Source organism: Ictidomys tridecemlineatus, chromosome 7 (assembly GCF_052094955.1).
Source record: "Ictidomys tridecemlineatus isolate mIctTri1 chromosome 7, mIctTri1.hap1, whole genome shotgun sequence".
Classification (NCBI taxonomy): domain Eukaryota; kingdom Metazoa; phylum Chordata; class Mammalia; order Rodentia; family Sciuridae; genus Ictidomys; species Ictidomys tridecemlineatus.
In genome coordinates this window covers 194,699,683-194,725,683 of record NC_135483.1, presented here as the reverse complement: position 1 = coordinate 194,725,683, position 26,001 = coordinate 194,699,683, and the positions used below count along the sequence as shown (strand labels likewise).

Sequence of the window (26,001 nt, the reverse complement as noted above, 5' to 3'; positions counted from 1 at the left end):
ACACCAGCTCTCTAGCAAGACATGCCTTGGGATGCCCAGCAAGATGCCCCAAAGGGCATGGAAACTTCTCGAGTGCACTCAGCCTGCCCCAGTAAGAACCACTGTGATCCCTCCTGGCTCTGGATTGTCCCCTCCTGGCTCACCCTGCTGCAAGGAGTCCTGTGTTGCCAACTCTGCATTCCTACCATGGAGACCCTCGACACATGAATGGAGTCCAGCAATGTGTAGTAGGCCATCTATATGAGAGAAAAAGACACACCTCCTCTTTTGCCAGAGTGTAATATCCTTAGTCTGCATTTAATACTGAAATATATGGCTGTCTTAGTCTACTTTCTGAGGCTATAGCAAAATGCCTGAAGTTGGATACTTTAAAAAGGAAAGAGATACCCCTAGTGGTAGTACACACTTGTAATCCTACCTAGGGTTTGAAGTCTGGCTTGTGTTGGGAGGAGTGCAGGTGGAGGCCAGCCTGGGAAACTTAGGTGAGAACTTAAAATAAAATACATTTTTAAAAATGGGGATGGGGGACGGGATGTAGCTCAATGAGAGCATTTACCTAACATGCGCGAGGTCCTGAGTTCAATCCCCAGTACTGCAAAAAAAGAAAAAAAAAAAAGGAAAAAAAAGAGGTTTATTTATTTCACAGCTTTGGCAGCTGAACGCCAAAAACCAGGCAGCCCTTGAGCAGAAAAGACAGGATGAGAAAGGAAGCCGGAGACCAGGAGGGGCCCATCTTGCTCTTTTCAACACAACTTTTCTCCAAGTATCTCACTCGGGCCCCAGGAGGTCTGCACTCACCCCTCTGAGAGTGTGACCCTGTGACTTCGTCACCTCCCACTAGGCCACACTTCTGAGAGGCCCCACCAGCTCCCAGAGCACCATACTCCTCTGGGGAAGCGTGGGACCAAGCTTCCAGCCTTGAGCCTTTGGTAGCCACCCTGAGACCATGTCTGGACCTTGGCCCTGGCTTCTATGTTATTCCCACTGATGTTTCAAACTCAGACACACCTCGAAGGCAAGACCTTGCCTGACACTTAGTGCCCAGACCTCACACAGGCTACAGATTGGGGTACAGTGACCGCCACAGGCCAGCCAGACTTCTCGGCTGGTATTTCGGGGTGGGGGGGAATGCACTTCCATAGACACATCTGGAATTCGTTTTGCTGCAAAGGAATGTTTCATTCTACTTTCTTCCAAAGCCGTCTAACTATCATCTAACATGGTGAGCATTGCATTAATTGTCCTTGTACCTGCTCATCACCAACCGGCCCACTTGGCATCAAGAACACAGAGAGGGAGAAAGGACGACTGGGGGAGGGTGGCGAGGCCCATCTTGGCCCCCATATGCATCAACTGCACAATTTGGTAACTGGTGTAATCAAACTACTTAAGGAACAACTGATTACTAATTGCTATTATTAAGGATGTCAGCATCCTATGATTTTGCTGCTGATATATTATATACAAGTCAAGATGCTACTTGAATTCCTGATTGAAATAGAAAAATAGAGGCATTCTGTTGTGTTTGGGGTAATGGTATTTAAGCATCCAGAGGAAAGTTAAAGAAATACTAATTGGGTCTTTATTAAGAGATCTGTATAGGTGGAGAATGAGCGTGGGGAAACGGGCCATGGACACGTGCACACCCGGGAAGCTGGGGTCCAGGTTTTGAATTACACTTCTCGTCCACAGCTGGACGCTAGGCCGACCCTGGGGCCGCATCCCCCACCCCAGTGGGCCGTCCTTCCTCTGGCACCAGGACAAACAGCTGGACCTCAGCTAAGCCAGCGCAGCTCCAGCCTCCTCTTAAAGCGCAATGAGGTGCGCATGTGCTTGGACCTTGGCACAGTGAGAGGAGCGAAAGGCCACCAGTGAGGTGAGCTGGTTCCCACCGGCGCTCTGCCACTACCCGGGTGACCTTGAATGCATCAGCCCACCTGGCCGAATGAAAAGTCGTGCTACAATTGTATACAATGAGTCAAAATGCCTTCTGCTGTCATAGATACCTAATTATAATGAATTAATTAATCAATTAATTAATGAATGAAAGATAAAAGAAAGAAAAAAGATGACTTTATTCCGGATCAACCCCAAGGGTCCATACAAATTGGACTAACTTGGGTTCTAAGTCTGACTTGTGTCAGGGAGGTTAGAGGCACTCCTTCCCACCCCAGGTCCCTTCCCAGGAGTGGCTCAGCCTCTCAGGGCCTGTGTAGGCCTTCCCCTGCCTTCACCAGAAGGGCTCTGAGGCCACTTTCAGGTCAGCTGGGCAGTGAAGCTATCAGATGAGAGGCTGGTGGAAAGCTGTACATACAGACCAAGCAACCATATTTCATTAGACCTCGAACCCGCCTAACCTACAGGCAGAGGGGAGACCCAACAACTCACAGTGATTATTTTCCAGCAGAGGAGAATGAGGCTCAGAGAAGCTGAGCTGCATATCTGAAGCCCCACAGCCAAGGGCCAGCACAAATCCAGTGCACTCCTGGTGCTCCATGTTGCCTGCAGTTGCATGCTTACATCCTGCATTTTGCAGATGGGACCCTGAGGCTTTCTTGTATGCACGTACTGGTGAATGGACAGTAAGGAGCAGAGTAAAACCCAGGTGTTTCCTGTTTTGGAGTCAAGGCCTCTTGCTGCCTGCCCAACCAGTGGCACTGTGCAGGAAAATGCATGAAGACATGTCCCCTTTTGAATTGAGAGTAGCACACACATGCATATACACACATGCACACACACACACACTCACACACATGAGCATAAACACACATGCACCCACAATATCAATAGCCTGAAGTCCCTGGATTCAGCAAAAGTGTTCAGGAAAAAAAAAAAAAAACATGGATGGTTGAGTGGGGTGCTCCTCTGAAGAATAAAAGCAGAAACCAGAAGCAGGAGGTCACCCGTGACAGGGAAAGAAAGAGAAGCATCCACCAACTCAGCTGCTCACCCGGCCAGAGAATGTGGGGGCAGGGAGACCCTGCTCGAAGCAAAATGAAATTAAACCTTTCTAAGCACTTATAAATCAGCACCTAATGACACTATCCCACCACCAGCCTGAGCATTGCTCTTATTACTTTGATTCACAAGCCAGGAAAAGATCCGGAATTATGCACAAATTATTGTCCCATCTTCTTAATTAACGCTGATTGCAAAATTCTTGCTAAAGTCCTTGCTAACAGACTCAATTATGCGCTGCCTGAATTGATTCACCCAGATCAAGTGGAATTTATTAGAAATACACTTTCCTACAATAACATCAGATTATCTTTGAATATAGTTAAATTATTTAGGAATAAAATGGCTGCTGCTGCAGCCCCTGCTTTAGATACAGAAAAATATCTCTCCCCACCTAAAATTAGAATGTTTCTTTGCTTTCTACAAGATAGCTCCCCCACCCTGGGCGCTTATTTTTCCCAGAAGCAGGTTGGATCACACTGTGATGAGATTAGATGCACGCCTTAGAGCTAATGGTCCAGCTTCAAAGGCATATGGGAAGGAAGGAAAACCCTACAGGGTCGCGTCTCCGCTACCCCCAGTACGAACCGTCACTGCCTCTGGAACACGGTGAAATTGCAATTAGACTAAATCAGGATATTTTCAGAATCAAAATTGAGAAACAGGCTAATAAAGAAATAATGTATGCTGATGACAACCTTCTATTAGCATCACTCCCGAGCACACTGGAGAGGTTCGAAAGAACAAAAAGAAACGAGGATAATAGGGAAGAGGATGTTGTGCCTCCCAAGATGAAGGCGGCAGCTGCCTGCAATGGAGGGCTCTGCTTCCGTCTGCAACACTCCTAGGGGACGTGGTGCAAGTGGAAGCACACTCCCTGGTCCCACCTACCTGCTCCACTTCCTGTCACCTCCTAATACCAACTTCAGCACCCAGAGGTTGAACAGGGACTAGGTTGGTCTTATTCACCATATCTGGGCACATCATAGCTCTAAAATAGATATGTATGGGCCAAGTAGCACAGCTATTAGGAAGAGCAGTCTCCCAGATTGGCCTTGCAATTATGAGCATGCTCTGAGAGGGTGTGATGGACAGAAATAAGCCAAAGAGAGGAAGTGGAGTTTCCAAGGGAGATACAGCAGGGAGAGAAGAACAGGGCCCAGCTGGACCTGGGGTGTGGGTCTGTGTTGTGGGACTGTACCCATGAGGACACAGACTCTAGACGTAGTGGCTACACTTGTTTGCAAAGGCAGTGAGGAGCCATTCAGCAGAGGAATGAGATCACATGACTTGGAAAAATGAAAAAGAAAACCATGTGACTCTTTCACATAGGTAGGAAGGCTAGAGCCGAGAAAGTGAAGCCGGGAGACTCGTGCGACTGTCTGCTCACGCCCTCTCCAAGCCCCCTTCCGCGCTTGCTATGAGAATCCCTCCACAAAGTGCCCACCTGGAAAGTGCCCCTTGACGCTGGGGTGGGTCTCATTCTTGTCAACAATGGGTTAACAGCACACCAAGGATGGTAGAAGAAAGAAAAAGAACCTGCGAATGTGAAAACATATCAATACAAAGTTCCCAGTCTGAAGAACAGAAACTAAAACACCTGAAAATAAAATTGACCCAGGACTGCGGATCAGTGTTCAACTGGAGAGGAAGAAAGAGAAAGAGAATGGACAGAAAAAAAAGATCAAAGAAATAACCACCAAGCTGTGCCAAAAATTTTAGAGGTAGAAGACATAAATTTACAAGTTCAAGTTCAGCAGACCTCAATTACACTGAGTCTCTTTTACCTGGAAAATAAGGACCAGGTTTCACTGGAGTGGGGGAGGGAGAAGCGTGCCCAGAGAAGGCTGGCATGCCCGCCTGCTGTTGGAGGCCGGGGCCTACACCACCCACGGCAAGGGCTCCCTCCTGCCCCGCCAGCCCCGCCGGGACCAGCTGCCTGGCTTTATGAATAAAGTTTTATTGGAGTGCAGCCACATCCTGCCTTCATACAGCATCTCTGGCTGCTCTCATGCTGCCACAGAGCTGATCCGTCACCACAGAGACCACACAGCCCTGAGATAAGACCTGAGATAGTTATTCTCTGGACTTCACAGAAAAAGGTTGGTGAGCCCTGTCCAACCACAGACAGGCTCCATGTTGCGGCAGGAATTGGAGGACCTACCTGACCTGTGCGCTCCCAAGACGGGCGGGTGGCAGGGCTGCTCGGAGCCTGGTGGGAAGCAGGTGTCGTGCTGGGGGTGCCGGGCACTGAGGGGGACAGTGAGCATTGAGAGTGTTCATAGCAGCCCAACATTCCCGTGTGAGGACGTGTAATTGTGTTTTTTCCTTTTTTCTTTAAGAGATTAATTTTCATTGGATTTTGAAAAGAATCCGTTGTAACAGATCAGGATTTAAAAAAACAAAAACAAAACCCTCCCTGGCCTTCACCTCTGGTGTGGAGTGAAGGTCTCATCTGTGGTGAGGGGCCATTGTTTCTGGCCCTCCTCTGCCTTTGCGTGCAGTCTCCTCTGCCGGCTGCCTCCTGTCCTGGTACCTGGGGACCCCCATCCTTCCCGGTGGCTCAGGGGCCTCGGGGCCTTGGGGCCTCACAGTTGGGTGCTGGGTGGAGTTTGACCCCAGGACGTTTTCTAGGATCAACACCTAGGAAGCCTGTTGGCAGCAGGAGAAGGGACTCTCATGACACCGCCTGATGGTGCCTTGGCTAGCTGCAGTCACAGCTCTGGAGCTAACTGGCTTGACATAGTTTTCCCACCTTGGATCCAAATGGCAAGGTCTCTCTAGGCACCTGGACCTGCCTGTGGGTCTGGCCACGTCGGGCAGGGTGCCCGGGTGAGCAGCTCTCGGCCCCTCCTTCAAACCTTAAGGCACTGACAGCTGCAGTGACAATCTCCCCAACACTGGGGTCTGTGTCCACCCATGTCCAGGCCTCGCCTCGCCTCAGCTCTGAACCTCAGACCCACGGCCTGGCTGGTTTCCTTCCCACCCAGGTCCCCTCTGCCTGACCGTGCCACCTGGCTTCCAGATGGCCCCCTTGTTAGAGATGCCCACCTCTCACTCTGCCCAGGGCCTTCAGCTCCAGACAGCAGGTAAAGAGGAGGAAACGGACAGCCCAGAAGAACACACCGTCCTCGTCCTGTCTCCTGGCTCTGCTGGGTGCCGCCTGGAGGATGCTGTCCCAGCCACCCTCCCTGCCACTCGGACGCCTCACCTAGCACGTCACCCGGGTGCAGTGACCACTGAACTCCACTTGCCCACGAATGGTTGCCACGTCTCTCCTGCCAAATCTGACACTGCTCCCTGTCGAGGACCTCCACTCTCTCCCTTTGTGCTTCTAGAATCTGAAAAGTGCTCAGGACATGTAAGTTCAACTGAATAGGAATCCACCCTCTCACCTGCAAATCATGGAAGTACCAGCATCAACAAACTCTCCCCAAACTCAAATTAAAAAAAAAACTTTCATAATTTAGTAGGCAAAAGAAAAAATTCGACTTATATTTTAAATTAGAAAAATGTAATATTTTGTATGTTAAATATTCATTCATATTTTAATAATTTTCACTGTTTTTCTGTTGGAGTTTAAAGTTCTAATTTTTTGCCAATAAAAAAAAATAATTCCAACAAACTCTCAGTCCATCAGACAAACACAGTGGCAATGGGACCCAAAGAGGCCCCAGAGAGACCTCCCTACTCAGCAGCAGGCTCAGAATACTTCTAAAAGGGACACTGAGGATGATCAGCATAACAATCAGACAAACCAACTTCAAGAGAGAAGTATTTTGCTCCCTGTGTGAGATTCATAAAAAACAATCAGTCTGAACATGCAATTTGTCTCAAGAGGCAGAAGCTGCAATTTCATCATGTAATTAAATCCCCATGACAGTTGTAAAGAAACTTCGTCACCTTTATCAGGGAAAGTGTTGATGATATGCTTTCCAGCAATGTCCCCAGAGCCTATAAATGTCCTTCCAGGGCTATTTGCTCCGGGCTCTGCAGGCCGAGGATCTGGCGGCTGGGTTTTCCGCTCATCCACAGTTGATGCTCAGTGTTCAAGGGCACCTTTGTTTCTAAGCTTCCCCAAAAAAAGTCCTCCTGGGCTGTCAGTGCAAGTAGCACTTGACCTTTGGATAAGATCACATTAATAATGAGAAGTGACTTTGTTGTTCTGCATTCTCTGCACTGCGCTCGGTAGCAACATTGGGAAAATAAGTTATGAAGGTGGTTTGTGCCCCCCCCCCCGCCATTGTGTTCTTCCACATGATGAGAATGAGATTTCTTAATAATGTGAAATCAGTACAGACAATTTAAGTCATTATTAATAGATACAGTTGATCTGAAGAAGTAAAATGTTGTAATGTTTTGTTAAATGAGGTGTGATGTGCTAACGTTGTTATTCAGACAGGAGGTTAAGATATTTAACATGTTTGATGTTAATGTCTATGTGAGTAACTCTGGTGAATATGTCTTAGAAGTCATGAAAACAGAGCCCTACCCACCTGCCAGCTTCTTATTTTTAAAAAATTCAAACCAAAAAAATTTTTAAATGAACCCCTCCGGGGAGGAGAGGTGAATGAAGAGTAGTGTTTAGAAATTCCGTAGGGAGATTAAGACCAGGGAAAGGGAGGGAAAGTGAGCCACTGTCAGGTCTGCAGCCACCATGTTGTTGGGAGTAACTTCATCCCAGGTCCAGTGGAGTCAGCCCACCGCCATGTGTATAAACTGTCACCCAGGGAGGGCAGATTGACCCCACCAGCATATCCACGGGTGTGTGTAAGAGTGTGCATGGAATCTCATGTGTCCTCGGCTCTGGCCTCGTGCCCTCCTCTAACCAGTTACATGGACCCTTGTATCTAGGAGGAGGTCAGATATTTTCCAGCGACCCAGGAGAGAGTCAGAACCTTGGCCCTTCCCCAAGAACACGAAAAAATGACAGGGGCATCCTGCTGCCTCCAAAACCCTTCCTCTTGGCCAGAGGCATGGAAGTTGCTGTGTGGAGAAGAAGCTGGCCACCAGCCCCACGTCCAGGCCCAGCCAGACTGCTCCACAGAGCACAGCAGAGCTGATCCTCAGAACCGCCGGGGGAAAGAGAACATCTGTCACCTCAGAGACAGGAGACCATGGTCCCAATGTTGCCACGAAAATAATAATTACCTCTCAAACACTGTCATTCCTGTGTCCCATTAGAATTTCAAGTAGATTTCACCTTTTTCATCTCATTTGATCCAGAAAGAAAAAATCCCTGTCTATACTACAAAACACAGTGATGAAAAACTAGTTTTCGTGCCTCCTGTAGACAACACATAATGCTTATTATTCAAGTCCTAAGAATGCTCTTTGCAAAATTACATTCGAAATCAAGGTACTACATGGCTGGGTATTGAAGAAACTTAGTCTATTGACTCAGTTATCCACACACAAGCTCAGCATCCTCTCCTGCTTGGAGTTTTGTCTTCCTTTCTCTAAATTCTTTCCACCCTCTGTAATAACAGGCCACAGAACTACCCGTGTGTGGTACCCTGCCATGGCCGCCCATACAACGAGCGTCCTCTATCAAAGAGGGACCGCTGGAGAGTCCGTCTGAAGAACTAAGACCGCCAAGCGCACTTACTGATTTGGAGAAGCTCGCACTCGTCAGAGCCTCGCTCTTCCAAGGGGGGCACTGCGTTCATTCAGGAGCAACGTCTCTGACCAGCTCCCCGGGGCAGAAGCCTGAACGCTGCAGGGACTGCGAAAGCATGGAACCACACTGCAAAGGAAAGGGACAGGATTTTAATGGTGGCACCAGGGAGAGAGGAAGCCGAGCAGGTTGGAGAAAGGTGGGAGGAGGCTGTGCAGACTGTGATCAACCCACTCAGCCCACTCACCACGCTCCTCCGTGTTGTTAGGGCTAGCGCACAAACAGGCTCTCCTAGAAAACTCCACGGAGCTCCCATGTGCACCAGCATGGGGCAGAGCAGGAGGAAGACAGTCCCCAGGCACACAGAGGTGGAGGCCAAGCCAGGGGCTCTAGGGAGACTCTCCCGTCTTCAAGCCAGGGCCTTGGTGACTGAGGGAGCCCAAGCAGACACCTGGCTGACAGTTTCTCTGGCTGCACATTCACGCTTTGCATGTTGTGAAGCAGCTTCCGTGACTTGCTGCATTTATGCCATCTAAACATGGGTGCCAACATCAGCTCACCCACAGTCCCAAACACTCTGAGCTTACAAAGAAGAAAGAGAAAAATCTAGAAAGAGCAACAGGAGAAGCCACAGCAAGGAGCGGCAGCTTATGCCACAAAATTCACAAGGATCCTGTGTGTCAGAGGTTTGGATGTCAGATGGGGGCGTGGATGGACTCAGCCCTTTGCTCTGGCCTGTTACCATCTTTAGGAACCCTGACTGTGTCCTGCTCCATGCCACCTTTCTGATACCCAACTCTGCATGTGCTCCAGGTCCGGCTGAAGCCAGGCTCTGTGGCTTCCTTTCGGAGCAGTGGTTCCCGGCCCTGCTGCCCGATTAGCAGCACCTGGAGAGTTTCCGGCAGTCCTGAGCCATGCTGAGCCCGACACCACCCCAGAGCCGCTCTGCCCCAGAGCAGGGCACCAGCCATCGTTACAGCTCATGGCGAGTCCACCTCATGGCCGAGGTTTGAGACACTCTTCTAGAGGCATTGTGTATAATATTTCTCCAGTTTGAGTTTTTAAACCAAATTTTCCCAAAGAAAGATGTTGGGATCCCCTCTCCTGAGGTCATGGAAAGCGCACCCTGAAGAATCTAAATGCAGAGTTCCTCAGCCCAAGCCAAGGAGGCTGGAAGGCCGCAGGCGGCAGGACAGCAACAGCTCCCACACCAGGCCCGTTCCTGTGGGGCACCATGACCCTGTTTAAGGAGAAACACAAGGCCCCGGCGGCACGACCTGCTGTGTACTTTAGGTGTCTTGTCCTGGCATTTAATGAGAACATATCCTGTTTTGCCACTGGGGAAAATGTTTCTTAGAACTAGCCAATCAGTTCCTTGTCTCCATGTGTTTTGCTGTAGTTAAAATGTAGACTCACATGGCCCTGTAAAGGGAGTGCTGTGCGGGAACAGGGCAGGCTGGGGCTCTGCAGGCCCAGCTCCCCACAGTAAACACACTGTCAGTTTTAGGACTCAGCGTCTTCCTACATAATTGTGGGACAGAATGCTCAGCACAAAGACACATCGTTTTTCAATTTCTCCCAAAAGTTTTCATAACACTTTCCATTAAACATTGAGATATGCACAATGGCTGCTACAGCCCCTCCTTGGAAGTGAATCACCAAGTCACAAGAGACAATTCTTCTGGTCCACCCGGCCATGTTCTTAGGGACTCCCCGAGCTCCAAGTGACCCCAGTCCTTTTCTAAATATTCCCAAACCATCGTTTCCATAATGCCACGAGGGGACTTGCCCAGGGCTAAGGTGAAGCTCGAGAATCTGAGGAATCCCTATTCTTTTCCAATTTGACAACTAAAACTCCAGCCTTCAGGTCCTGATGTTCCACCAAAATTCCCTCAAAATTTCCGGCAACTTCGGATGCATATTTACTCTTGAAAGAAGCTGAGTTTTCCTGTGGACTGGAGGTAGCAGAGCAGAGAAGACTTGAGTTGCATCTTGAGGCTAGGCCCTGGGTTTGACCAGCTGTGGGATGAAGGTGATAAAAATGACACAAAAATAGCTTGACCAACAAGGTATGGATGGCAAAACTGGGGTGCAGGGGGCAAGGAGGAGCCCAGCCAGGAACACTGGGCCAGGAAACAGTGACACTTGAATCCCTAAAGGATGTCACCCAGCGGGTGAGAAAGAACAGTAACCAACTCTTGTCTATTGGGGTCCCCTGGCCACTGCTCTCTCCTGAGTGATCCTTGCTGGTAGGGGTACTGCCATTTATACCTCTGAATCCCCAAAACTCCTACCCTAAAACATAAAGATTACGTAAATGTTTATTGAACAAATACATGAATGGAAAGGTTGGCTTTCAGGTTTGTTTATTTAATATAATTGTCAACAGTGTATCTATTCTTGTCTTAAAAAAAAAAAAACAAAACTCTGTGCCAGGCCTTTGGAGTCACCCCCATGCCCCACTTATGGGGCAGTGCTGTCATCGTGGGCTATTTTTAAAGCTCTCACAAAGCACCAAGTCTGCTCTCGACTACTACTCCCCACTCCTGAAATCAAGCTTGGATATTTAGGGAGCTGTTGACAAAAACACATGGAAGCTAAATTTAGCCTAGAAGGACGTAGAGTGGCCTCTCCCCTGGACTCCCCTGGACTCCCCTCAGAGCCCCATCCCTTTTTAAAATACCCCACGACAAATTATATCAAGTACAAAAAAAAGAAATCCTCCAGTTTAAAGTGAAATGCAAACTCAAGCAGGGTCCTGTTAAAGTTGTGCTTGAGCCAGGTATGGTGCACACCCCTGAACCCCAGCCCCTAGGGAGGCGGAGACAGGAGGATCATGAGTTCAAAGCCAACCTCAGCACTTAACTAGGCTCTAAGCAACTCAGTGACACCCTGTCGCTAAGTAAAATACAGAAAAGGCCATGGGATGTGCCTCAGTGGTTAAGTGCCCCTGGGTTCAATCCTGGTGCTGATAATGATAATAATACAGTTGTGCTTGAATAAGTCTTTCAGAAATCTAATTACAAATAATCAGTTGTAGAAAAAAATGGCCCGTCGGCTATGCTTAGAGAAATGAAATATCCGAGGAGCCTAACACTGCCACTAAAACATAGAGCAACTATGTACGGCTCATGTCCAGGCGGCCCGACCCAGGCGTAGCTGTCCCTCACGGACATGAGCCTCTGAGGACCACCCAGACAGACAGACAGGGCCCATCGCCCCAGCACATCCTCTGTGGCGCAGGAGCGGGTTCGACCTTTTGTGGGCAACCTCTGGGCCTCGGGTCGGTCTGTGCCCACAGTGGTGCCTGGACTCAGTACACGCCAAGGGTGAAGGCACGCCCTCCTCTGCCGGACTCCCTTGGTTGGAGGTGTTCAGGAAGGGGCAGCCCAGAGACCAGGTTACTGTCAGAAATAAAGAGCCTGTTCCCTCTGGGGCCCACAGCTCTGGTGGAGCTCAGAGAGTAGGGGAGTCACGGGCAGCCTCCATGTGCAATACAGAGTCGGGACATGGGGTAAGAGGCTGTTGGTGAATTTTGACTGCGACCGAGGACGTGCTGCCTGGATGAACTCTCCTGCTTGACTTCACGTCTGCCTTCCTGTCGCTTCTGAGCTGTTTGCTGGATTGCAACACCACATGGGCACGAGATGCGTGGGTCCCGTGTCTCCTGCTGGCAGGGCATGGATGGCGGATATATCACCCTCCCTGGGCTCAGCTCTCCTGGCAGACCTCACTGTTCCTCCCTCGGCCAGCCAGGCACAGCCCTCCTGACCCTCTTCCTGCCTTTATCATGATGCATGTGGACAGACCAACTTCCTAGGAAGAATGAGCAAGAGCCATAAAGTATGTGAGTGTGTATGTGCGTAATAGTTTGATTTACAGTATAAGGTGGGAAAAGAGCTTATATTTAAAGCCCTGAACTAAACTGTACTAAATAACAACTATTCCTATACAAAATGCTTGAGACCAGAAGTGTTTGAGATTTTAGAGTTTTTCAGATTTTGGAACACTTGTGTAGATTTTACTAGTTGAGCACCCCGAATCCAAAACACTCCAAAATCCAAAATTACATATCAAAAAGGTTCAGATTTTGGAGAATTTTTAGATTTTCAGATTAGGGATGCTCAGCATATGGTTAGTTATTAATTTTTTTAAAAACCTAATTATTCGTTTTATGTTTTTTAATTGTGGTACTTCTCATCTTGAGCAAGGATGCACATTTAGGGATATATTCTCAGACACTGGAAGTAACTATAGGCCGCCGCCACCTCAGAGGATGCCTGAGGAAGTCCTGGTGTCCCACCGAGGGACACTCATGTAGAGCCCAGTCATTTGCAGCTCCAGCTGGGCCTGCTTCTTAGGGGCTGATGTAGCCCTCAGACCAAATGTCCACTCACTGGTGGCCACAGCCACAGAGACAGAGAGTGAGACAAGAAGCAGAAGGAGGCCCTGCAGAGTGGGCAGGAGAGGCCTCGCCGACTTTTTAATGGTGTATTAGTAAGAATTACGAATGAGCCTTTGCTGGGAGGGGTTGGCTGGCTCTCTCCACTTCAAGACCAGAGTCAACTTTTTCCTGCAAAGAGCTGGAGAATAAAACCGTTCTGTTTTGTGGGCCATCTGTCACTGTCAACCTATGCAAGCCTGCCAGGCTGAGTTTGAAAGCAGCAGCAGACAACATGGACATGAATGAGACAGAGGGGATCCAGCAAACTGTATTCATGGACACTGAAATTTGAATTCCTGTCATTGTACATGTCAGGAAATAGTCCTCTTTTGATTTTTTTTTTTTTTTTGCCGAAGCATTTATAAATTGGAAACCATTCTTAGTTCCCAAGCCATTCAAAAACTGAGCACGGAGAACACCGACAAGGGAGGGCCTTTCAGCTCCATCCTCCTGACAGTGGAAACTATGAGAGAATACATTCTGAGCAGCAGAGAGGCATCTGGGGAGTCATCCACCCAAACAGCAGATGAAAGAGAAGAGTCCATCACAGCTAAACGTGTGTGCTGGGCATCTTCCCCAGACGCGCAGAGAGCAGTTCTGAGATAGACAGATGTGTCTTTCTCTGAAGCTAGCATCTATAGAGTCACAGGGGTGGCCGGGCACTGTGGCATCTCAGGGATCACATGACCCTGGTCATATCAAGTAACCATTATCACATCAGAGTCCACAGGAGTTATAAATATACCACCATCGGGCCCCAACTGGAGGACAATTGAGTAATGACAATAGAAATAGCTCACACTCTACAAGACCATCTTTCCCCTCCTCAAGACTTGTTCTGAAATCCACTGCTTTGAAATGGAGAGACGGCCAGAGCCCGTCACAAGAAAGCTTCAGATCTTTCAGAAGATGGAAAAAGAGCCTCGGGTTAGAGCAGGGTCCCCGGAGCTGGAGTACCATGCCGCACTGGTGGCAGGAGACCTGGACCATATTCAGCCTCTCATGGACCAGTTCTTCCAGGATGCCAACATAGTGTTTGAGATCAGCAAGGATGAGATGGAGTGGCAGGTGAAATCCCCAGCTACGTTTGGGCTGTCAGGTACCCTCTGCCTTTAAAGCTCAGTTGTGTGTTTCTAAGGAGCTACTAACACTCTCGGAACATACGGGGCACGTGTGTTTGTCGGGCAAGTGGACACTGTGTTTAAGGAGAGTCTCTAAGCAAAGGACATCTGTAAACAAAATTTGGTCTTTGTGGGTTTTAAGATGTGGGGTTTTGGTGATGGGATATGAGAGATGCAATTAGAAAAGCAAAACCACCAGTGTGAAATGCCCATCTGATAATGTTCCATCTGCCTCTTGCCTAGAAAAGGGAGCTGGCTTAGATGCCAATGTGCCAGCCCTTACACTTGGCAGCCAGGGAGGCAAGAGCCAGAGGAGGAGAGTCAGGCCCCTGGCATGCAGCTCTGTGGAAGGCCCTTCTATGAATCCATGATTGCCACAGCCTCAGGGAGAGCTGTGCCCCAGCCACCCCACACATAAAGGTCAACAGGCGCATAGCAGACCTTCCTCCTGGAAGCGAGAGAGGCTGGAGAATGAAACCCCAGGTCCTCGTGTCACATTTGTCTGAGTACACTCTTGATGCCTGGATGTGGTCACCTGGGCCCAGGCAGGCAAGCAAGCCCCCAAGGGAAGAGAAGCCTCCCTACCCCACCTGGATGTGCAGATGCTTGCTGACCACCTGGCTGCATCCAGGCTTCTTGGCTGGCGGTTGCACTGGGACCCCCCTACCCAGGCCCATGTGCTAGAATCCACTGCAACTCTGCCAGACATGGGAATTTGAGAATCTGCTGCCAGTTGGGCCAGGGGCCAGTGTCCATGCCCCTGACCTGTGAGTGTCTGGCAGACAAGGAATGTGGAAGGTCCATGTCCAGAGACCCAGCATGATTTGGTTTATACCTCACAAGGGGAGAAGGGGATAAAGCAGAGCACCATGGAAGGACTGAGCAGACCTAACCCACAGGAGGAGACAGGGCTGCAGGGAAGGCAGGTGTCATTGCATTAGGCTCACTGCCTCCCAGCTGAGCCTCTCCAGGCCCCCTCTCCTTCACCTGCCCCTGCCCTGAACCAAGAATGCCACCTGCTTCAATACTTGAGCCATGTTTGTGTTATTTTGCAGGCTGGGGATTGAACCCAGGGCCTTGAGCATGCCAGACAAGCTCTCTACCACTAAGCTATTCCACAGCCCTATTTATGTTTTATTTTGAGGCAGGGTTTCACTGAATTCCCCAGATTAGAATTTGATCCTCCTGCCTCAGCCTCTCAGATAAGTGGGGATATCAGGTGAGCACCACCACACATGGATGCCACCTGTATCTTTTTAGTCACATGCTTCCTGGCCCTGCACTTACTCATATGCTCAAGCCTCAAATTTCAAATAGATGCTAATTTTAACCCATCTCTTACATGTCTGAATTCAAAGTCTGGGTTCTGTTTTCCTCAGTAACCTTCCTGCCCCTAAGCTCTGCTGCTTTCTGTGGCACACCTGCCCAACCGAAGGCACAGCCTGCCAACAAAGAAGGGATGGGAAATGCAGCCCAGAGACTTAGCACTGGCCTGAGGCTCTGTGCACACTGGGAAGGGAGGGAAGATGGGGCAGCCTGGACCCCAAGCTCTTGGGCCCAGCTCTCCAACTTCCCTGAAGCAGAAATAGCCCTGGCTGAACAGTGCACCTGCTCTGCACTCTCCTGCACAAAGACTTCCTGATGGCCAGCTCCAGCCCCCCATGGCAGCTCTGAGGAAGGGTGTGCTCTGGGTACAGGCTGTAGGTTCACAGTGGCCAATTCCTGTAGCCCACAGTCCCAGGAGCCATTGGCATGGGGAGTGCACAGTGAGAATCTTCAATCCATGTTCGTCCTGGTGGGAGACTAACAGGGTCAGGGAATTATGCGAAGCTAACTCAGACTTTCTTCTGAGAGGGCTGCCCTAGAATCCAGGCTCTCTTGGCCTACTAGAAGCTCCTCATTCTCTTTCAGGACCTGGGGAAGGTGCTGTCCCTACCTCTGGCTGAGTCAGAAACCCACCTATGGCATTTCCATCAGTCTAAGGAGAAACTCAGGAATCAAGGATGGGTGAACAGAGCTGATGGGGAAGAGTTGGGAACTTAGCATGTCCTGCAAAAGTCAGTAAACAGACTTCATGTCTCTGGAAAATAAATACAATCAAAGAACCAAGAGTGGGCCCGTGCAGGAATATAGAGTACTGCTGTCATTAGGACTACCTCCATCCTGCCCTCTTCAAGTCTGACTCAGAAATCAGTGGGAAAGGCAGCCAAATCCCATGCAGGACCCTAGCCCTGGGCCTGTGGCCACCATCACTTCACACCAGGGACAACAGGCCCCTGCCTCCCCCGCCTGAGGGGGCAACAGCTCCAGGCTGGGCCCTTGGGCCAAGGGGCAGGCTGAAACTGTGCACCACACATGGGAGGTAATTAATGAGTGGTCTTTCAAAACTGCTCAGCATGGGTCTTGGGAAGGCGGTGGCCTGCAAAAAGGGCCTCCTCTGCAGCTCATTACGGCCATGGTATTGATTCTCCCATCATTATCAGAAGGCCTTCCTGCCATGAGAAATCCTTGATGTGTATTCACCAGGGACACCTCCCCCCATTTCCACGAGTGCTCCTGGCTGCTAACAACCTTCCACGGGCTTTTTGAAAGCACCAAAGTTTTCAGAGAAGTGAAATGTATAGCACCTTCTCCATTCATCCCTCAAGAAAGAACAACCCTATATATACACACACCCCTCAAAAGCGCAGAGAAACAAACCAGAATTGTGCTGAATGTGGAAGGCCACATCAAAGAGGCCTTCGAAAACTCAGCCACTTCCAAGGGGGCTAAACTTTCTCCCAGTGCTTTTCTTGGACAATCTGGGTGAGGTGGGTCAGTTTGTTTTGTCTGTTTGTCTTCTCTTAATCATAAAGAGGTAAGTTTGGCAGTTGACCCAGATAGGGCTGAATTGTGGAAAATTCCACTGCCCACTCTCCTCTCTCAGGTCATCCCTAATTCGGAGCCTGGAAAATGTGAATTCTGCCCTTAGATTCTCCCTCTGCGTCGGCGGGGTGGGCTTCTGACTACTTGAATCTTACCAGCTTTCTCAGTCACCCCCATATTTGGAAAGCCTCTTCCTTCCCAGCTACCCCACAACCTTTCAGTTTCAGCTGTACCCTTCCCAACCTTTCCTTCTCTCTCTCTTCCCTGTCTCCACCTCTGTCTTGCTCAGTGTGTCTCACAGCTCTCTGCCCCTCTATACTGTCGGGTGTGTCCCCTGCATGTGCACCTGGTACCTACCGCCAAGCAATTGTCTCCTGCTTCTCTTGCCTTAGTGTAGCGCGGCCCCATAGGCTCCCCACCCAACCCCATCATTTCACACCTTACCCCCCTCCTTCCAGGCCTCTGGACCCTGGAGTACAAGCGGGAGCTCACCACGCCCCTGTGCATCGCAGCAGCCCATGGCCACACCGCCTGCGTGCGACACCTGCTCTCCCGCGGCGCTCACCCCGACGCCAGCCCTGGAGGCCGCGGGCCCCTGCATGAGGCCTGCCTCGGGGACCACACGGCCTGCGCCCGGCTGCTGCTACAGCATGGCGCCGACCCGGACCTTCCCAGCGCCGAGGGCTTGGCGCCCCTGCACCTGTGCCGCACGACCGCCTCGCTCGGGTAAGAGCTCCTGGGCTGGGGACAGCCGCGGCCCCGGACTCCAGCCACACCTAGGACCCGGCCTCGGGACTCCTCCCGGACTCCGACCCTGGGCCGGGACGCGCCCTCGGCCGCCAGTCCCCGGACCCGAATACGCCGGGGCCCCTTGCCCAGCTCCGGTCCCACATCCCAGATCCAGGACCCCTGACCCTGGACCCCAGACTTGGCCCCAGGCGCGCACTGGCCCCGCCCCCAGGCCCCGCCCCGCCGCCGGCCCCCGGGCGCGTTAATTAGCGCTTGATTGCGAGCGCGGGGAGGCGCCACGCCGCGGTAATGAGCGCGCTGATCGCGCCCGCAGACGCGCGCTGGAGAATGCTAAAAGGCCGCTGGCGGGGTTGGAGGCTGAAAAATTAGGGTTTTTAATGATAATTTTATGCAGAATAATTGTCACAGTGTGACATAAATGGTTAGCTCTTCGGGCGGGGGCTTCCGAGGCCCGCGGGAAGCGGAGCCGTGCGGGCCTCGCCCCCGCCCAGGCTGTGCGGCGCCGGGTTCGCGGCCCACACCGCAGTCCCCGACAGCGTCCTCCACTCGGGGACGGCAGCGTCTCGGCAGAGGCGGCGGGGCCCAGTGTCACTGCCCAGGACTTGGCTCGGTGTCCCTCTGGCATCGCTTAGCGTTGACCTTGCTTTTACTCCAGTATTCCGGTCCCGGGCTTGGGTTCTGACTGTGGGCTTGCCTCCTTGGTGTGAGGATCAAATGAAATCATCCAGGCAGAGTGGTCGTGTCGCCCTGCTGTTCCCCCACCAACTGCCCGCATTACACAGGGCTCCTGCACCCGGAGGGCAAGGGCAGCGGGCAACAGGACTGCTGGGCTCCTGGGCACGGAGGCAGGGGCGCCACCAAAGAAGAGTCCCCCGGGTTCAGCGTGGGGACTCAGGACTCAGACCCCCACACTCTGGAGAGTGAGCGAAAGAAACAGGGTTCTGGCTTTGGCAGATGTGGGCACAGGTACACATTCGAGAACCGTCGCCGTCCCGCAGGGGGTGAACCCATCCACCTCACCAAAAGCTCCTAGGCCCCACACTCACTCTCCCATCCACCCACTGAGCTGCTTTCTGCAATTTTCAGCAATTTTTTTTATCAATTTCTAGAATTTCGTATTAATGGATTATGCTCTTTTTTTTTGTCTGCTTTCTTTCGACATAATTATTCTGAGGCTCATCAGTGTCGTGGTGTGTATCTATAGCTCCTTCCGGTTTATCTTGGAGTACTGTTCCATGGTGTGGCTGGACTACTGTGCTTATCCATTTACAGCTGAAATACATTTGATCATTTCCAGTTTCCAGCTATTACAAATAAAATGGCTACTAACCCTCTGTATGGGCATGAACTTTTATTTCTTTTGGATAAATACACAGGATTGGAATGGGTGGAACATGTGACAGGATTCAGAAGATTCTTTTTAAGGAACTGCCACACTAATTTCCATAGTGCCCTTTACACTCCCACCACCCATGTCCGGGGTCTGCCTCCCATCCTCCCCAGTTCTTAGTGTGGTCAGCCACTAACTGCAGACACTCTAACAGGGGTGTAGAAGTAGCTCTTTGTGGTTTGGGTTGGTGTTCCCTGATGACTAGTGATATTCAGTCTCTTTCAGTTTAATTACTTACCATCCGTGTGTCTTACTGGGTGAAGTGTTCAAATCTCTTGCCCATTTTTAAAATTGAGGTGTTTGGGTTTTTAATTGATTTTTCAGATTTCTTCATATATTTTAGGTAAAAGTCCCCTTGTTACATATGTAATGAACAAATATCATCTCCTAGTTTCTGGTTTTTTATTTTCTTCTCTGAACAGTGTCTTTTGAAGAACAGAAATTCTTCATTTTGAATCCAATGTATCAATTTTTTTTTCTTTTAGGGGTTATATTTAAAAACTTTTTGCATAACCCAAAAAGCTCACAAAGAGTTTCTCCTTTTTTCTTCTATGAATTTCATAATTTTACGTTTTAAAATTTAAGTCTGTGTGCATTCAGCTTGATATGATGGCAGTCATATTGAGGCACTTCTGCCATGATGGCCCAAGGTAGCCTATTTTTCCTGCAGTTTCCCATTCAACTATAAATAGACAAAAACACTAGAGTTGTATATGGAGCTTTATAACCAGACCCTGGCTCCAGGGATGTGCCTGGCGCTTTAATATTAGCCTAAGATAAAACAGGATCAAGGATAAAGTCACTTTTGTCCTAACCCACAAATATGCTCCTTTGGTGACCCTTATTGCAGGAATCCAAGTGTTAAGTGAGTCCCCCAATAAACTGCATTCTGTGCAATCCTGGATCTACCTGCCTTTTCCCTTCAGCCTCGACTGCCGTGACCAGCGAGGCCAAACTAGCAGCTTGCCCCAAAGAGTGATGGGAGATTGGAAGAAATAAAGAGTCAACACACGCAGACCTTGAAGATAAAACACTGGGGTCGGGTGGAGTGCTGCTCTCTGATGGAGAAGCAGATCTAAAGAATTACACCAGCAATCTTTATATGTCTCTAAATCAGACTGAAGACTATCCAGGTGGTTTTTCTTTGTATTCATGAAAGTTACAGAGTTAGCAGTAGTGTGCAGCTACTTCCTCAGTTACATGCTACAGCTGCAATGTGCAATGTTAGGAGCCTTGGCAGCTCAAGAAAGTCTATTGTTTAATGTTGCTGATTCTCAGGCAGATTCAGGAGAGCAAAGCTGGTCAAACGCTGTGGCTATCTCAGCAAGGAAGTTCTCCCACTCCCAGGAGCTGCCTGCCTGAGAATAAGGGCGAGACTGATAAGACTCTAGCATGGAGGACATCTCCATAGCAACCAGGCATCCTATGCCTTTGCACAGAAACTTTCCCAGTCACCAAGTATACTTGGTGGCATACCATGAAGTCATGAAGTCATCAGGGACCCCAATCTCAGACACTGGTCTCCCAGTCACTGTCACCACTCTCCACATGTGACAACATCTTGGGCCTGGTCCTCACACAGCCGAACTGGGCTGCTCCAGAACAATGGCTGTGCTCCATTGGGAGTTAATTTCTGGATCTTATAGAGTGAGGTATGGGGTGAAGCGTGTGTTTGGCTTGTTTTTGCCTATGGGTGTCCAGCTGGTCCAAAACTGCATATCTAACGGGGTGTACAGAGTTTGACGATTTGTCAAAAACCCTTTACTTTCTTCACTCTGTTCCCTTTGTACTTTTGTCAAAAACCAATTGACTCCATACGTGTGGGTTTCATTCTGAACGGTCTTCTCAATTATACACAAGATGCCAGGAATTGCTTTTTGTGTGAACAGTGAAAGACTAGCTAGAGGTGCCAGCTCCTCATGGTCTTTACTCTGTCCCACACACAGAAATGATGACATCCAAGCAAAGGGGGCTGGATGGTGGCAATGTGGGTGGAAGGCTGCCCCAGGGCTGAGATCCAAGTCTAGACCTGGGCTTTGCAGTTTAGGGACGGTCCGCAGCTCTGTTCTGAAGGGGTGAGGCAGGAAGGCCCGAGCTCATCAGAACCCAAGAGACAATAGGAATCTGTCTCACAACAGCCTTCCAGGGACGAGAGGGGGGTCAGAGGGCAATGGAAGAGTCACCCCCCATCTCTCCTCTAGTTCACCGATCCATCTGGGAATTTTGACACCAATCCCACATTGTCTTGAATACTGAAGCTTCTTAATAAACCTTGAAGTCAAGAGTGTAATTCTCAGGACCATGCTTCCTTTTCAGTAGTTTGGCTAATCTAGCTCATTTGCATGCTCATATGAATATTAAATATTAAATACAGTTGGTCATTTTCTTCAAAATAGCTAACTGGGTTTTCACTGGGATAGCTATGAATTAAATCAATCTGGGGAGTACTGACATCATAAAAATATTGAGACTGGTAACCCATGGGTCCGATGCATCCCTCCATATATTCAGGTCCTATAGCTTCTCTCAGCTGTGTTTTAGTTTTCAGTGCCCAAGACTTGCAAATACTTTGTAAGATTGTTCCCTAGTCATCTTATATTGGAATCATAATATTGTTCATAATATTTTTATTCCAGCTTTGGACAATGTGTAGCTATTATATGAAACCAAAATAACCTATTTGTGTCTTAACCTTTTATCCTGCAAACTAACTAAACTCACTCATTGTTCTGGTAACTTTTTATAAATTCTGTGGGATTTTTGCATAGAAAATAAATTTTTATGTAGGAAATATATCATCTTCAAATAAACACTTTTACTTCTTTTGCCATACAGATGTCCTTTCCTATTTTCCTCCAGTGGCATGTTGAGTAGAGGTGGCTAGGGCAGACAGTTCTCCTTGTTCTGACCTTAGAGGAAAGCGTTGAATGTCTCCTCCATTGTGTATGATATTAGATGTAAAGGCTTTATAGATTCTCCTTTTCAAAGATAGAACACTCCTCTTTATTTTTTCTTTGCTGAAGGTTTGTATTATTAGTGGATATCAAGTTTTATTAAGTTTTCTTACGTATACAGAGATGATGTGATATAATTTTTCATCTGTTAATTATAATGATTTACGTTGATTTGATTTTCAAATGTCAAACCAACCTTGCATTCCTGGAATAAACCATACTTGGTCACAAAGTATTAGCTTCATACATATGTAAATACACATATGTACATGATGTTGGATTTGATTTGTTATAATTTTTCACATGTGTATATATTTTCATGAAAGATATTGGTCTATGGTTTTCTTGTAATGCCTGTCTGGTTTTGGCGTCAGAGTAATGCTGGCCTCAGAAGTGTTCCCTCCTGTTTTCTGGAAGACCTGCAGTTGTCCCTTAATGTTTGGTACAGTTCTTCGTGAAGCCATCTGGGTATAGGCATTTTCTTTGTGACAAGTTTCTAACTATGGATTCAAGTCCTTTGCTAGGTGGAGAACGACCCAGTTTCTTCCTTTCTTTTTCAGAGAGCTTTCAGTCTGTCTCTTATAAGAGATTTATCTCTTTCAACTAAGTTTTGAATTTATTGGCATAAAGTTGATCCTTGTTATTCTTTTAATAGCTGCAGAATCTATAGCAATATCACCTCTCTATCTCATGCAATTGGAATTCCCATCCCACACACACAGTCTTGCCTTTGGTTTCATTGATTTTCTCTATTAGTTTTCTCAGTTTTGTTTCATTGATTTCCACTAGATCTCTTTTACTTTCATATATATATATATATGCCTTCATTTGCTCATCTTTTTCTAATTTCTTAAGGAAGATGCAAATGTCATTGATTTGAGAATTTTCTTATTTGGGGATGTAGGATTTTAGTTGTACATATGATCCTTCCATACTATTTTCTGAAGCTCACAGATGTCCCTATGTTGTGCTTTTAGTTTTAGTCAGTTCAAAAGACTTTCTAAATTTCCTTTTGATTTTCTCTTTAATTTGAATCCTGGGTTAAAGTGTGCTTTTAGTTTCCAAATACTTGGGAATTTTTCATATATCTTTCCAGATAGCTTTCTATTTCTAATTTAATCATTGTGTTTACAGAACTTACTTTGTATGACTTTACTCCTTATAAATTGACTGAGACTTATTTACATTCTAGAACAGGTTGTATCATGGTAAATGTTCCCTGTACACTACAGAATAATGTGTGTGCATCTGCAGTTATTGGGTGCACTGCTTCCTGGCTGCCATCGAGGGCATAGCTTCCCTCACTTGAGCCCAGAGCAAGAGACTCGACCATCTATGAACTGAAACCTCTGAAACCAGGAGCCAAAGTAAGCCTTTCCTCCTCTAAGTTGTTCTTGTCATGTATTTTGGTCACAGCAGTACAGAACCTGACTGACTGTTCATGACATTCTTCATACTTGTTTTACAAGTTATTTTAAAAAACAGTGTTAAACTCTGCGACTATAATTGTTGATTGATCTCTTTTTCCTCATTGTTCTATCAGTTTTTGCTTCAAGTATTTTGAAGTACTATTATCAGGTACACAAGTGGTTAGCATTGCTATGTCCTCTTGAAGAATGAACACTTTTTTCTTCTGATACTAGGCATTTAACCCAGGGAAGCTTAGTCATTAAGCCACATCCCCAGCCCTTTTTATGTTTTATTTTGAGACATGGTCTCTCTAACTTTCTTAGGGCCTGGCTAAATTGCTAAGGCTGGCTTTGAACTTGTGATTTTCCTGCCTCAGCCTCCCAAGCACTGGGATTACAGGTGTGCACCACCATGCCCAGCAAGAATGGACATCTTTATCATTATGAAATGGTATTCTTAATCTCTAGTAGTATTCTTCAGCCTAAAATCACCTTGATATTAAAAGACATAGTCTGTATTAATATAGCTTTCTTTAGATTATTTGCAGCATGGTATGCCTTTTTGCATCTGCATCAGAAATCTATCGCTGTGTCATAAATTAGCGCAAATGCAGAGAATCAAAACAACACACACTTCTTACCTCACAGTTTCTGGCATTTGGCCATGGCTTTGCTAGGTCTTCTGCCTCTGGGTCTCACAGGACTGCATGCTTGGTGACGCAAGGCCTACAGTCTCATCTGAATTGTCAACTGGGAATTTGCTACCAAGCCTCTGTGGTCACTGGCAGAAGTCAGCTTCTCAGGTACTGTTGGACTAAGGGTCTCAGCTCCTGGCTGACATTGGTTGAAAACTGTCTTCAGTTCCTTTCTGTCATTTTAGTCAGCTTTTTATTTAATTATTTATTTTATGCTGGGACCAAAAGGCCTGACAAGAACAATTTTAGAGAAGGAAAAGTTTATATGGGAATCACAGTTTCAGAAGTCTCAGTCCATAGACAGCCAGCTCATTGCTCTGGACACAAGATGAGGCAGGAAGAAGAAGGGTGTGGTGGAGGAGAGCAGCTTAGAACATGCTCCAGAAAACAGAGAGAGACCTTCCCTCACCACAGACAAAATATGTACACCCAGCCACGCCCTCCTTGCCTACAGTGACCACCACCCACTTAATCCGTTCAAGTGGATTAACACGCTGATTTAATTGATTGGTTAAGGCTTTCAGAATCCTATGATTTCACTTCTGACTGCTCTTGCATTGTCTCACACATGAGCTTTTGGGGGCACCTAGTATCTAAACCGTAACACTGTTGCTGGCCATTCCTGCTGCTATAACAAAATTCCTTAGACTAAGTAACTTATAAATAATAGGAGTTTATTGCTCACATTTCTGGAGGCTGAAAAGTCCAAGGTCAAGGTGCCAGCAGATTCAGTAGCTGGTGAAGACTGCTCACTGCTTCTAAGATGGGGCCTTCTGGCAGAAGGGGTTGAAGAGATGGAAAAAATGGACTTGCTCCCTCAAACCTTTTTATAAGGATGTTAATTCTATCCATGAGGACAGAACCCTCTTGGCCTAATCACTTCCTAGAACCCACCCACCCACTTAATACTATTGCATTGAGGATTAGCTGTCCATATAAATTTTGGAGAGACAAAACATGGAAATTATACCCCTTGCCATGTGGGACTCTATAATATTGCAACTTGCTTCATCAAAGCATGTGAGCTGAGAAGACAATAGAGAGATTTGCTAGTGAGATGGGAATTATGATCTTCTGTAATCTACTCACAGAATGACTCCCTATCACTTTTGCCATTTTCTATCAGCTAGAAGCAAGTCAAAGGTCCCACCCACATTCAAAGAGAGAGACTCAAGAGACGGACACTGGAAGGTATTCATGGCCTGATCGCTAGGAGAGTAGGCCAGAAGCTGCCAGCCATACCAGCCTTTCACTTTGAACTTATGTGTGTTCTTTTTTAAGTCAGCCTCTTGTGGTAAGATCATCATTAGATCTTGCCTTTTTATGTGTAATCTGACAGTCTTTGCTTTTTAATTTCATGTTTATATCACTTACATTTAATGTAATTTTGATTTGTTAGGTTCAAAGTAAACCTTCTGCTTTTTTTCCCTATTTGGTTCATCTATTCTTTGCTCTCTTTATCATCTATTTTTGCCTTCTAAACTTAGAAGTATTTTTCATAATTCCATTTTGTCTCCTTTTTGCTTATTAAATATAGCATTTTGTTGTGTTAGCATAGTGATTCCTTTAGGGTTTTCAGTATACATCTTTCCTTATCACAGTCTGCCCTCAGTGATATTCATGTGTATTATAAAAGTCATATGATAGTATACTTCCATGTCTCTTCCTGGCCTTTGTGCTATTGGTATCATACATTTCACTTCTACATTTAAGTCCCACAATATATTGTTATTATTTTGTCAATTATCTTTTAAATATATTGACATAATAAGAAAAAAAGGTTTTTTATTTCTAGCCC

At 47.7% G+C, this 26,001-nt stretch overlaps 1 protein-coding gene across 1 annotated transcript in view; it reads left to right on the top strand.

Moving 5' to 3' along the window:
• Asb18 (ankyrin repeat and SOCS box containing 18) overlaps positions 1-26,001 on the top strand; it is a 62,943-nt gene that overhangs the window by 4,354 nt on the left and 32,588 nt on the right. Inside the window, exons 2-3 of the mRNA XM_078018293.1 lie at positions 13,996-14,118; positions 17,464-17,731. Coding sequence (XP_077874419.1) covers positions 13,996-14,118; positions 17,464-17,731 — 391 coding nt within the window. The remainder of the gene's footprint in view (positions 1-13,995; positions 14,119-17,463; positions 17,732-26,001) is intronic.